The sequence below is a fragment of the Poecile atricapillus genome, chromosome 2 (assembly GCF_030490865.1).
Source record: "Poecile atricapillus isolate bPoeAtr1 chromosome 2, bPoeAtr1.hap1, whole genome shotgun sequence".
NCBI classification, from domain to species: Eukaryota; Metazoa; Chordata; class Aves; order Passeriformes; family Paridae; genus Poecile; species Poecile atricapillus.
In genome coordinates, this window is record NC_081250.1 from 4,516,501 (window position 1) to 4,529,202 (window position 12,702).

General features: G+C 45.6%; 1 protein-coding gene across 2 annotated transcripts in view; it reads right to left on the minus strand.

Annotated features, from left to right (window-relative positions):
• PLCD1 (phospholipase C delta 1) overlaps positions 1 to 12,702 on the minus strand; it is a 49,804-nt gene that overhangs the window by 8,881 nt on the left and 28,221 nt on the right. For both annotated transcript variants that reach the window (XM_058831241.1, XM_058831240.1), the window contains exons 4-8: positions 12,434 to 12,563; positions 8,441 to 8,669; positions 7,105 to 7,306; positions 5,048 to 5,192; positions 3,925 to 4,074 (exon numbers count right to left, since the gene is read on the minus strand). In XM_058831241.1, the coding sequence (XP_058687224.1) occupies positions 3,925 to 4,074; positions 5,048 to 5,192; positions 7,105 to 7,306; positions 8,441 to 8,669; positions 12,434 to 12,563 (856 nt within the window). The remainder of the gene's footprint in view (positions 1 to 3,924; positions 4,075 to 5,047; positions 5,193 to 7,104; positions 7,307 to 8,440; positions 8,670 to 12,433; positions 12,564 to 12,702) is intronic.

Genomic DNA, 12,702 nt, shown 5'->3' on the forward strand with positions numbered 1-12,702 from the left:
CACAAGAAATGCTACTGCCTCCCCTCACAGCTCAGCAGTGGAGAACTAGGGATAAGGTACTTGAGGCAGCCTGCTTGATTCTTAATTATCAGCAGGTAATTAAACTTTTTAAGTTTCTCCCATTCAGCCTGCACAGCAAGTGGGAGGTGCAGCTCCTGACACAGACCAATCCTACATGGCTGAATAACGTGACAGGGGAAGGCACAGCAACACAGCCTCCACTGTGTGTCCTCACCACAGCCCATTCCAGGGCTGCCAGCAGCAGGTCCTCAGTGCTGCTGTTATCCTGTCTAGCCTGTGGTTCCTCTGGGAAACCTTGGATATGGTGCAGATGCTCCCCATGGGCACAGGACACTGCTCCTCTGCCTACAGGGGAGAGCAGGCCATGTGCCTCCTAACTCAGACTGTGGACATTTCTTTATTTGTCCACAAGAAGGGGTGAGACTCACCCCAAAGAGAGGCATTTTCATCCCCATTTCCTGCAAAAGCTGCTATCCTGCTATCCTAACATTGCAGTGAATCCCCCCCTGAAGAGGAAGCAAAGTCCTAAATCTGAGAGTTTATCTTCTTTATCAAGGTTTTAAATGAGCTGATACAGACAGTCACAAACACAGGTGCCCTTGCTCCATCTCTCTTGGTTCCCCTCCATGTGATATTAAGTATTTCTAGCCTGAGGCAAAAGACAGCCCATCAGTTCAGCTCTGTTGAGCAGATCTCTTGTCTTGGGAGGCAGCAATAGCTGAAATACTCAATAAATGTTCTCCAAGTAGACCATAAAGCCATTCCAACTGCCTGTGGGAAGCCCAAGGTGGAGCACAACCTCAGGAAAGGCTTCAAGGACATTGGATCCACTGAGAACACACAGTGGAGTGGCTGCTAGAACAGATGCAACTCTTGCCCTTCTTCACATGCTCTATAAATGGTATTTCTTAGTCCCCCTGAAGTGAAGCTCATCTGCTCTCCCACCTTTTCCACTGCACACTGAACAAGCTCAGCTCTGCAGGTGAAATGGTTCTGACAACATTGGGATATGGAAACCATCTTATAGGAAAGCAGTGATTTTATCAGAAACAGCAGAGCTGTAATGAGCAGAGGATTTTAAAAATCTGAATGCACAGGTTTATCCTACCTGAAAGTTTCCTGCCCCTAAGAGCAACCTGAGAGCCACAGCAAGGTCTGAATTGCAGTTTTCATCTCAGTGGGAATGGAAGATTTGTAAAGTGATCCACCTCCACAAACTTTCTGTGGCTTCAACACCTCCTTCAGAGTCAACAGAGAAAACCAAACACACCCAGGGTGTGATTGCTCCTGTTTGGACAAACATTGAGGAGCAGCTGGACCACACCTCCAGCTCCTCTGACTGTTTCTCCAAAGGAGCCTGAAGTGAGGTGCTCAGGTACACAGATAGAGGGTCTGAGCACTGTCACCTGACATCCCACTCTCAGGATGAAGATATCCACCTCTCCAGACTCCTGAGAAGCTGTGGGGAATAACAAGTTCACATTCACAAGGAGATGTGCAGATCAGATGCACTAATTGAGAGCACATCTCCATCTGTGCATGTCCTTCAGCCACAAACTGAAGTGTTGCACCAGCAGTGAGCGGAGCCAGAGGATGAAGAGAGACTCCAGGAAAAGGGAAGAAACACATTCCTGAAGGAGGTTTTGGAGGATTAAATGAAACTCAACTCAAGAACTTCAGGCAAGAAGATGCACTGAAGCCAAGACTGACACAAGCTGGGCTAAGGCTGGAGAAACAGAGATGTGCAGATGGACCTGAAGCCACAGTGACACAGAATGTGTGGGTGATGCCCAAAGCCGCTCTCCTCATGAACAAGGAATTCCAGGAACAAGGAACTGTAGGGCTTTCAGACACACTCAGTCCACTGAATAGCTCCAGCACTGGGAGGAGCAGTTTTAATCTCATTCTAGGACCGTGAATTTGCAGCATTTCTAGCTGGGATGTAGGGACAGGGGCAAGGGGCCCTGGCAGACCCCTGTGCAGGTCAGGGATGGGACAGAAGGACAACAACCCACCGGCAGCAGAGAACGGATCAGCTCCTCCCTACAACCCTGCTGCTGCCTGGAGCTTTTACATGGCTTCTGGCCTTTCATCCAACAGCCTTTAATTCACTATTGGGAACCTAAAGACATCAGCTTGTGGGAGCTATTTAGATAATCTGTGTAGCCCAGCACTGTTCCTGAATGGAGCCTAATAAATCAGATTCCTGCCCCGGGCTGTGGTATGAATCGTTAGCACAAATCCAAACCGTGTCAATCTTCCTTTAATTACTGACTGACACAATCGGCAGCAATCCTTCCACTGTTTGTGTTTACAGCCTCCAGCCCTCTGCCCAGGGGCAAATCCCACCCTTTTCCTGAGATAAAAAATACTTTGTTGTCCCGGGTTTCCTCATGTCAACGTCACAAGGGAGTGGAAAAGCCAAGAGGTTCCTGATTTGTTTGTTTGTTTTTCCCTCATGTTTCAGTTTCAATGTACTTCACACACGAAGAAAATCAGCATTTCAGCCCTTTGCACTGTCCTACCTCACACAGCAGGAAGGCAGAGGAAAAATGCCAGAAGGAAAAGGATAGGTGTTGCAACATTGGCAATTTTTCTCTGTTTAAACGAAATGGATCAATCCCTGCAATGGAGCAGATCAGCCCAAATCCATTCCCTAGGGTAGATCTGGGCATTGTGATCAGCTGGGGCCATGTGCCTGTTTGGGCAATCAAAATCAGGAGGTTGGACGAACACAGGCATGGAAAAAACATCTTTGGGAAGTTGGGGTCATCCTCTACACTCACAAATCACACATTGCTTTGCTTGGTGTTTCTCCTTTCTTTCATCATATCACTGCCATCAGCTGAAAAGCCATCAGCACTTTTCCTGATCCTGCACCAGGATAAATAGCAAGTCAGGAGGGGATACTGCAGACATATTTTTCCAACTCAGTAAGAGCCTGCAAAGACTGATCTCTGTGCTGGGAGTGTCCTCACCCTGGGAGAGTCACTTCTCCCAGTGGAGGCTCCTTGTCTGAGCCAGACCCAAGGTCCTGCTGAAGCAGCAGCAGTAAAAATTACAATTCATCCTGTTTTATTGCCCTGGTGCTCAGGGACCAGCCCACAGCAGCTTCCCTCTGTGCCAGGCATTGTATCAAACGAGGCATGACACTCCCAAACAAAAGGGGAAAGTCAGAAAGGGAAAGGAGATAAAGGAAGAGGGAGAACAAATATAGAAGATATTCTGAGTGGATTGTTTTCCTCTCCTTTCTGCCCTGCTGACTGCCAGCTTTATCTCACCCACAAACTCCTTCCAGCTCTGACTAGTCATGTTCATCCAATTTTTGGCAAATGAGCAAAGAAATGCAATTTAAAAGGAACTGTAGCTAACCATACAGGAGTCTGTTTCTGCAAAGTGCTAAGACAGAAAGACAGACAAAAAAGAAAGACAGAATGCAAGCACAAACCACATGGGTGGGAAATAGATGAATGTTTCCTTTTGGGTCCTGTCTTGGAGACGTATTTTTCATATCAAGATTCCATTTCCAGTTTTTTTCTGTCAGCTAATGATTTTATAGTGGTGGAGCACTGTTGAGGGCTGTGTATCTCTTTCCTCCTGCAAGATCAGGGCTCAGCTCCCAGCCTTACAGCTGCCCTGATTCCTGGGAATAAAAGGGGCATCTCTAGGCAGCCTCCTGCTTCTCTTTTTCCTCCTAAGACATCTCCATGTCCACCAACCCAGGCCATTCCCAGTGCCCACCCGAGAACACTCTCAATGGCAGGACACTCTGTGTTTAATGTATCTTCAGGCTACTTGCAGTGGTTTTCCCCTTGAGTTTTTAGATTTGCACTCAGCAAGAAGAAAAAAATCCCTCTTGTCTAACCCTCAGAAGGCAGAAAGTGCTGGAGTGGCCTTGCTTACCTCTGGGGAGGGGAACTGGGATTTGTTTCCATCGACTGGGGCAACCAGGAGCATGTCCTGCAGGATGGTGGTCATGTGCTGGGCCATGACCTTCTGCTGCTCCACGCTGCAGTGGTTCTCCAGGGAGATGATGACGGGGTATGGTGAGGTCTGGAACAGGACAGCAACACACACCATCAGTGAGCTCTGCTCAATTGGTACAAACCCCAGTGCTGTTTTCTCTGGGAATGAGTGTGTGAACGGGAGGGTCTGATTTTCTCCTAAAGCAAGGATTTGTTAAAAATGGACAAATTTAGCGGTGCAGTGGTTACTCATATCTGTGCTGATGCCTTCCAGAGATGATGGTCCAATGGAGAAGGCACTCCCTGTGCCTCCAATCTCCACTTGACTGTGTGTCAGAGCACCTTCCCACCCACCTTCAGAGGAAGGAATGGGAATGGGGCTTTGAAATCACAGGGTTTGCTCAAACCTTTAAGTGATATCAATCCTTCCTCCATTTCTGCATAGGCCTGATCTGGTTCCCTGTGCCCCCCAGGTCATTTTGTGTGCTGAAGGCATTGTCATTACTGTCCTTGTCACTTCTTTATAGCCCCAAACAAAACTTGACACCAGCTCCCAAGTGCACTGAAGGAAAATATCACAGAGCCCAGTGAGTCTGGACAGACCTAAGGTTCTCTGGAGCCTGCTGCCATACAAGGCAAGCCCTGCTCATTGCTTTTAAAGCAGAATAAAAGCAGTCCTTCACATCCAAAACATGCAGATGGGTTCCTCCAAACAAGAAACAGACCCTGAGACATCAAAGCCACACAAATTGAGCTTGCTGGTGTTTCTCAGCAGGTATGCTCAAGATTATGGGCATCATTTTCATTGCAGTGGGGTCCAGGATGAAGCTGTGCTGGCACAGGTTCAAACTCATCCTTGGATGATGCTCTCCCTGTCCAGCAACCCCCAGGAATGGATCTCTGTAGGAAGAAGAGCATAGGTGCCTGGACAGAAGGACACATCTTGTCCCCATGAGAAATGCTAAGGTGAAGCTCTCATTGCTTCTGCTCTCTGCTCAGAGGGAAGAGATCTACAGCCAGTCCTGGCTTGTGCAACATGAGAAAAAGTCCCTCATCCTTACTTTGAATGCATAGTTCTTGATGGCCTTAATGACATCGCTGAAGAGGATCTTGGAGGTGAGAGTGTAGCCGTGATAAATGACGGGCTCTGAGTTGGGGCCATCCCAGCAATCCAGCTCCACACAGCGACAGCCTTTGGTGAGGGCTCTGGAAACAAAGAATGGACCTGGTTGGGTTCTACACCTCCTGCTCCATCTCCAAGTGAGGGCACATCAGGCACAGGCACTGCCTGGGAAGACTGGCAGGAAGTTCAGGGAGAAAGGGAGAAGAAAGGAGCTTGGAAAAACAGGAAAGAAGATAAAGGATGGGATCAGGTGAAATCAGTGTCAGCAAAGAGAGCTCAAGGTTGAGCAAGGAAAGCACAGAAGGATTTGACAAATAAGGTAGTGAAAGTCCAAGGTAGAATTATCTGAATTATCTGAAGAATAAGACATAGTGAGTGCCAGATGAGAAAGGACACTGATGACTGTGCCCCAAGTCTTTCCCCAAAGATGGTGAAGAGAAGAGAAAATCAAGAGTGGCTGCAGTGGAAGAATGACAGTCAGAAGCCAGGTTTCAAAGTTTCAATGATGTGATTTCTTCATCTAGATTTGATATGACATGAAGGATGAATCCTCAGAGCTGGGAGGGAGGGAACTGTGGGAACTCCAGCACAACTGAGGAGACTGCTGAGGGCCAGTTTGCTAAACTGAGTCTACAGATTGAATTTCCAGGTGAAATTCCCACCTCTACATATCCATACTTCTATTTCAATTTATTTTCAAATAAATAAATAACCTCCACTCTCAACCCCTTATCTACCTAGGAGGTGATTTTTTCTCTTTTACAGTAATTCCCTAAACATTTCAGATTACACAACTCCTTTAACTCATTGCAATAGAATCACAGAATCACAGAATGGTTTGGGTTGGAAGGGATCTTAGAGACCACTCAGTTCCAACCCCCCTGCCATGGGAAGGGACAGCTTCCACCAGATCAGGTTGCTCAGAGCCCTGTCCAACCTGGCCTTGAACACTTCCAGGGATGGAGCATCCACAGCATCTCTGGGAAACCTGTTGCAGAATCATGATGGTTTTTTTTGTTGTTGTTTTTTTCTGCTTTGTACAACTAAAACATGCATCTGTAATTTTAAGACTCTGTAAGATGAATTCAAAGAGCTACTGAGAAGCAACTTGTGCCAGATTTCACTCTCAGCACTTTTGACCTTGTGACTCCAGTCAGCCATTGCTCCTGAGAATAAGGTAAGTCATAAACAAAGGCAGAATTGCAGCCATTGACTGGCTCACAAGGAAACACTGTCTCACCTGAGAAAAACAAGGAGTAATGTAAGCTGGGTGTGCAAATTACTAAAGGTCACTGAACCCATCTGAGATATCAGCTGCTGTAAAAGGCAGACATAGGCAACACCTAACGCTCTGTGCTGTGGGAATATCTGAGATGCTAAAAAAGGACCAGGTGTCAGTTCTCCTGATCACTCACCCTGCTCCACCAGCACACATCCCACCTTGGTTTTGTGACTGCTCCAACTAGGACTCTCCAAAATAAACCCCAGCACAGTTGTGGGGACAGTCCCTGCCATGGGCCTCTCCCAAAAGGCAGTACAGAGCACAAGCACCGTGACACTATGCATCATTTTGGCTCCTTCCAGACCTGCAGCTCTATCCCAGGAATCTTTGCATCTTCTAAGCTCCTTGCACTCTCTCATGCCATATTTTGGGAATGCACCACGCCCTCAGCATCATGCTTTGAAACACCAGGCCAGAGGGCTGTAATCCAGCCTCTGTGTGACTGTAGATATTTTATACGGCTTCCAAATGTAGTAATTACACATCCTATACTCAGGGGGACACCAGATGAGACCCAGGTCAAAGAGCTGTGAAAAGGAGGGCACAGCCAACCTGGCTTGGAAACAGCTCACTCTGGAAACATGGGCCAGCCCATACTGCCTGGTCTGGTGGGAGATTGCTTCTTGATCCCTTGTATCCATCAGCACAGACACTTCTGTCTTCTGAAAGAAAGAGGTTAACCTCCCAAACACACACAAACACAAACTCTTTACCTGATATAGGCCTCTGTGCTGCTTGGGCCTGTGATCTGGTCTTCCATGAGATAGGTGTTGTGTGAGGATGACACGAAGTAGTGACTGAGAGGTTGGGTCATGTCCTGGTAAACTTTTCGGTGGGAGGGGTTGAATATGCTCCCCTCATCTGACAGCAGGTACATCAGGAAACCATCCTTGGTCATGGCGTTGCCCCTCTTGGCTGCCAGGTAAACAGAAAACCCCACACTGAAAATGGGACACCACCAGATCATGCCACCACCTTCACCACGGTGCCTCTGCTCTCCAGGAGATCCCAGAGGCAAAACGTGGTCCCCAGGCATTCAGTAAAAGCAAAGACATCGATGTTCTCCAGACAAGGATGACACCTTCAGCTGCCTGAAAATGCTTTTAAAGCCCCTTCACAAGCGCGGCTTTTTATGGCACTTTACCATCCTTGATAACATCTTAAAAGTGTCAGACAGACCTTACCTCATCTGTCTCTAGAGATTTACAGCATGAAAATCTCCATTTGAGCATTTCAAGGTTTCTTTTTGCCAACCCAGAGAAGCTGTCAGATGTCTAAACATAGCCAGATAAATCCTGTCTAGATTATCCAGTGAAATACATGATTTGCAAAGAGGAAATACAAAATTACTTCCCATTTTGAGGGATTGAACTAGATCTCAGTTCCTAGTACTAGGTCTCTAATCCTAAAGCCTGACAGTTGCAACACCTTGCCCCTCTCCTGAAGGAACAGCAGGATAGTGGAAAACCAGCCCACGATTCTGAGTTGTCTCTTTGAACACATCCTCCAAGGTGCTCCAGACTGATGATTCACCCACTTTCTGAGCAGACAGACAGCTCAGTGACTGCCTCCTAAACAGCTGTCACCTCCTTGGCCTCTGCTCAGAGATCTCATCTGCAGATGGCTTTACAGGCACCCACCATCAAGGACATCTGCCTCCACTCCAGCTTCTGGAGAACACAAATATTGCTACATTCTCAGCCTTGAAAAGCCACATGAGGTCTTGGCATCTGAATAGCCCATCTGAGTCTTTCCCTCAGGATTTTCATCATCCTCTAGGCAAACCTGTATTAATCCCTCTCCTGCTGTTCAGTGCACCTAAAATAAAACTGAAGAGAGATTTCCCAGCCTCTCCTCTTCCTAGAGCTCTTAATAGCTCTTCCTAGCTTTTCCTAGAGCTGTTAATGTTCCCCTAGGAGAGGGGTGTTTCAGAAGCAGATGTGGGGAGAAAATAATACACACGACTGGAGAAAAAAAGCAGCAGCAATGCAACTCATAGTCACCAAAAAACAAGATTCTGAAGCAAACCAGACAGGGTTTTCAACCTACCTCTTTCGTTGGGCTCATATCTCTGAATTAAGGCAGGGGCAGCAACAACAGCATCTTCCTCCTGCTGTACCTCATAGAGAAACCTCACCAGGTTCTGGCAGGACATGAACCCTTCTGGGTCCGAGTACACTTGGAAGATGCTGTCTATTTCCTTCCTCTCTGTCAGTATCTTGTAAAATTCCTCTATCTCATCATCCTCCAGAGCCTCTGTTTTGGACTTGTCACAGTGCTGTAAACGTAGAGGGGAGAAGGAGTGAAAACCTTCTTTCCTTCTGGCATAGGCCAGCCGTAATCTGCACCAGGGCTACACAACGCAGAACACAAAATAATTGCAAAGAGTTACTGGCCAGGGAGTGAGGAGCATGTGGTCAGTGACAATGGTTCTCATTGACAAGGCCAATAGTCATCAAACAGTTACAGTAATTAGCATTTGTACATTATCAGGGTGCTAAAAAACACCAGCCTTGAGTTCTATCACTTGGTGTGCTTCAGTCAGGACAGCTCAAAATAATCCCAGCACGAACCAAGGGTCAAAAGAAATGTAATTCTTAATTTCAAGAGGAGTAAAGGGAAACAATCAACTATTTTAAATAATGATAGAGAGTATAGCCAAAAATCCAGTAAGTTAAGTGAAAAGAACCCTCCCTTTAACCCCTTAGTGGCTCAGACCTCAGGAGGCTGTCAAGACTCACAGTAGGGCTGTTTGCAAAGATGGCATCAAAACCAACTTAAAAACCCCACAACTGCTAAACATGTGCATGTTTAGGTATGAAAAAATCCAGCTCTCCAAGGAAATTTTCCATTCTCATCCAAAACCTGCCATGTAATAAAATCCCCACAGATTTCAAATCAGATATAATCTTTTCACAAGGAACTGTAATTCAGATTCCCCATCTTCCTCTGGGGTTTGAACTTTTCCAGTAGAGACCATCTCTGACAGAGCACCACAGCCAAGGACTTGATTGACCAGGAAAGATGGGGAGCTTGAGATATAAGTGTTTAATGTCTCCATGAAGGACACAGCTTTTCCAATAACAAGTTTTTCCAGTTTATTTAAAATACTCCCAGGTTCAATTTTTCATCAGAAACAACTTTTTTTTTTTTTTTCCTGGCAAATCCTGACGTTAATTTTGTTGTTTGTTCCTAGCAGAATTCTTCAACTTGTCAAACCAGAGGAATTAAATTGCTTTCCATCTTTGATCTCCTGTGACAGATAGAGCTATTTTCCTGGCTTTTATGATGAAAATGCCTGTCTTAGTTTAACCAGTCATCACACTAATCTCAACCTAGCTCTGCCAGTGATCTCAGTGATGGCCACGGTGGCTTTGGCAAGTCCCAAGATGATAATGAGGGACTTTCATCCCCTGCAAATCCTTCACTATTTGTTTTTGGAGCACATATAAAATCAAAGAACATCATCATGATGCCTAGCATCTCACAAACTGAAGGGACAGAAAAAAAAGAGTTCAACTTGTCCTGACTTCAGAACCTGCTGGGTAGGAGCTATGGGCTCATCTCAGGGATGGGACAACCTGTGACATGCTCAGTACTACAAGCAACTCCAAAATAGGTTTGAGAGTTCAAGAACTGCCTTTTCCTCACTGCCTTCCATGCCCATGATCCTGTGCTGTGGCTCTGGCAGATCCCTCAAGCTAAGCTGAGCATGATGCTTAACAACTGCAGAAGGAATATAAAGAGGGAAAGCAGCTGGTGGAGATGGCAGGGATGTAGTGAATTACAAATGCTCTTTTCTTTAAGACATGACAGGGAAAATGACAAGGTATTTCTTCTAGGAAAGTGGCATTTTAAGTGGTGTGCCTTGGGAAATTTATTCATTAGTTACCATTAAAGGCTGTGATGAAAACAGAGCAATAGCACTGGCACCAGAGTCAAACTTCAGGGCAGATCAGATGCATGGTGTAAAACTGGGTTCTTTCTGCTTTGGCTACAAGAGGTCCAAATTAGAAAGAGAATCTCAATCCAAAATACTGTGTTTTACCTCCTCTGTATGCATCACAAGCCATGAGTCCTGAATGACCCTTGGCCTGCCAGCAAACACCTTTCTGATGCATCAGAATGAATATTCATGTTGAAATGAAGTAAGCAATGAGCAGAGCTTTGCATAATTTCTGGTTGAATTGCAATACGTTTTACTCAGGTGTCTCAAACCTAGATGTGGACACAGAGTCAAGTGATGAAAGGCAAGAATAATATGAGAACATGCCCTGCAGCCCCCACTTGAGCTCCTGATCACCCTTCCTTCCTGTGACTAAATGAAGAAAACTCTCTGAGACAGTTCACCCTTTAATAAGCTGCAATGCCCTCCTCCATCTAAGCCAAGGCAGGATGCAAACTTAAAATGTAATTGCTTTAGGAGCAGGGCAGACCCTTCCTGGAGGCAAATCAGCCCTCAGGAGATCTGAATTAACCTCCGAAGAGCCTCTCTTTCCAGTGGCTATACAGGAAACTTAACAATTACTTGCCTAATGATGGTACTTGAACTAACTCCCTGCATTTCGATGGGTTGAATCAAGGTTTAGCAATTACTTGGAGTCTTTAAGCAAAAAGGATTAATTTCATCAAGTTTCCTCTCCTAGAGCTCCCTTTTAACTATTGTGACAGCAGAAGAGGTCCATTAAATGAGTTAATGAATAATTAATTAAAGAATTAACTTTACCTCTAAAATTAAAAAAAAATAAGTTAAATTAAAAAAAAAAAAAAACAAAAACCAAGGGTGATTTTTTCAGGTTGTTGATGTGTGACGATGTCGGAGGGATTCATCTCCTCTCTGTGAGATGTAGCCTTCAGGATGAGGAGATTCACACCCTGGTCCCTCCTGGCTCCACCTGCACAGACTGCAAAGGAAGTGTTGGCAACTACTTCCAGTGGACACATGCAACCCAATCAGTGGATTCCCAGCCTTATTTCCACTCTTCCAGGATCTTCCTGGGCAGGGAATAAAGGATGGGACACACCAGCCAGAGCAGGCAGTACAACTGGAATATTTCGTGAGCTGAAATTCTTTAAGATCTGCTGATGACCTTCCCCCTAATTCCTGAGGAGTTACCAGGGAGATGTCTATAAAGCAAAGATAAGAAACTTGGACCTCCTCTGGGGGAAGCAGGGGAACACAGAGAGGAGCAGGAGAATTCCTGCCCAGTGCCCAAAACCACCCATGTGTTTACCACTGATCAGAAAACACATTTCTGAAACTGCACACCCATTAATTCAAATCCTGCTTCAGACAGGATGGAAGTTTGGAAATTATCCAGATGTTTTATCTCACCTTGGCAGGATGCATTCTCTAGAGAGAAACCAAAGCTTAACAACTGAGAAATTTTTCATCCCTTTCTCATCTTCTGATAGGCTCAGCCAACAAGCTGAACCTTGAGAATTTAGAAGTGTACATCCCTAACCAGATTAAATATGCCTTGGGAGCATTAAATCAATCAGACTAGTCCAGGCTTAGGTGCAATGTTGTGTATCTATCATGAATCTGGAAAGTTTTTTTCCTAAATCTGCATTTTTTTTGTTTGTTTGTTTGTTTATACCTGTCACTTTGCACCCTCTTCCTCTGAGAAGGTGAGGATCTGGGTTCACAATTGTAACCAAAAAAAATTCAGCCAGACTTAGGCATTGACAGGCAGTTGTGCCACACAAAACTCCTGAAACCACTGGGACTTCAACTTTGTTTCCCTTTTTCTTGCATTATCCATGTTTGCATCTCATTTTCTGCTTCGTGGCAAGATTAGGCATTGACTATGAAAAAAGATCTTAACACACCATCATCAAAAGCATTGTGCTGGCCTGACTTAGTGGGAATCAATTATTCTGAGCAATAAATTACTGAGCACCAAAACCTGAGAGTCCTTTCTTGGTACAGGAAAAGAAGCCAGGAGTTCACTTTAGCTGAGGTCTCCAACCCAAGCTGAAAGCTCTGGCACACCTTGACCTCAGCCAACAGCAAAGCCTTTTTCTGCTTGCTCCCATTACCTGGAAAATCTTCTTGGCATGGTAGTCATCGACTTCAATGTTCACTTCTTTCAGGAAGTCTTTGAGCTCTTTCAGGCTCATTTTGTTGTCTTTGTTTTTGTCAGCTTTCCGCAGGCAGGTGTGAATCCAGCTGCAGGGGGATGTAAGGAAATCTTTCCAGGTCAGCGCCTCGCCTAAACACCTAAATACCTTCTGCTGCACATGGCAGGGGGGAATCCTCTTCTAAAGGCTCTGAGCCACCTCTCCAGCTGCTGTAAATCCGCCTGGGC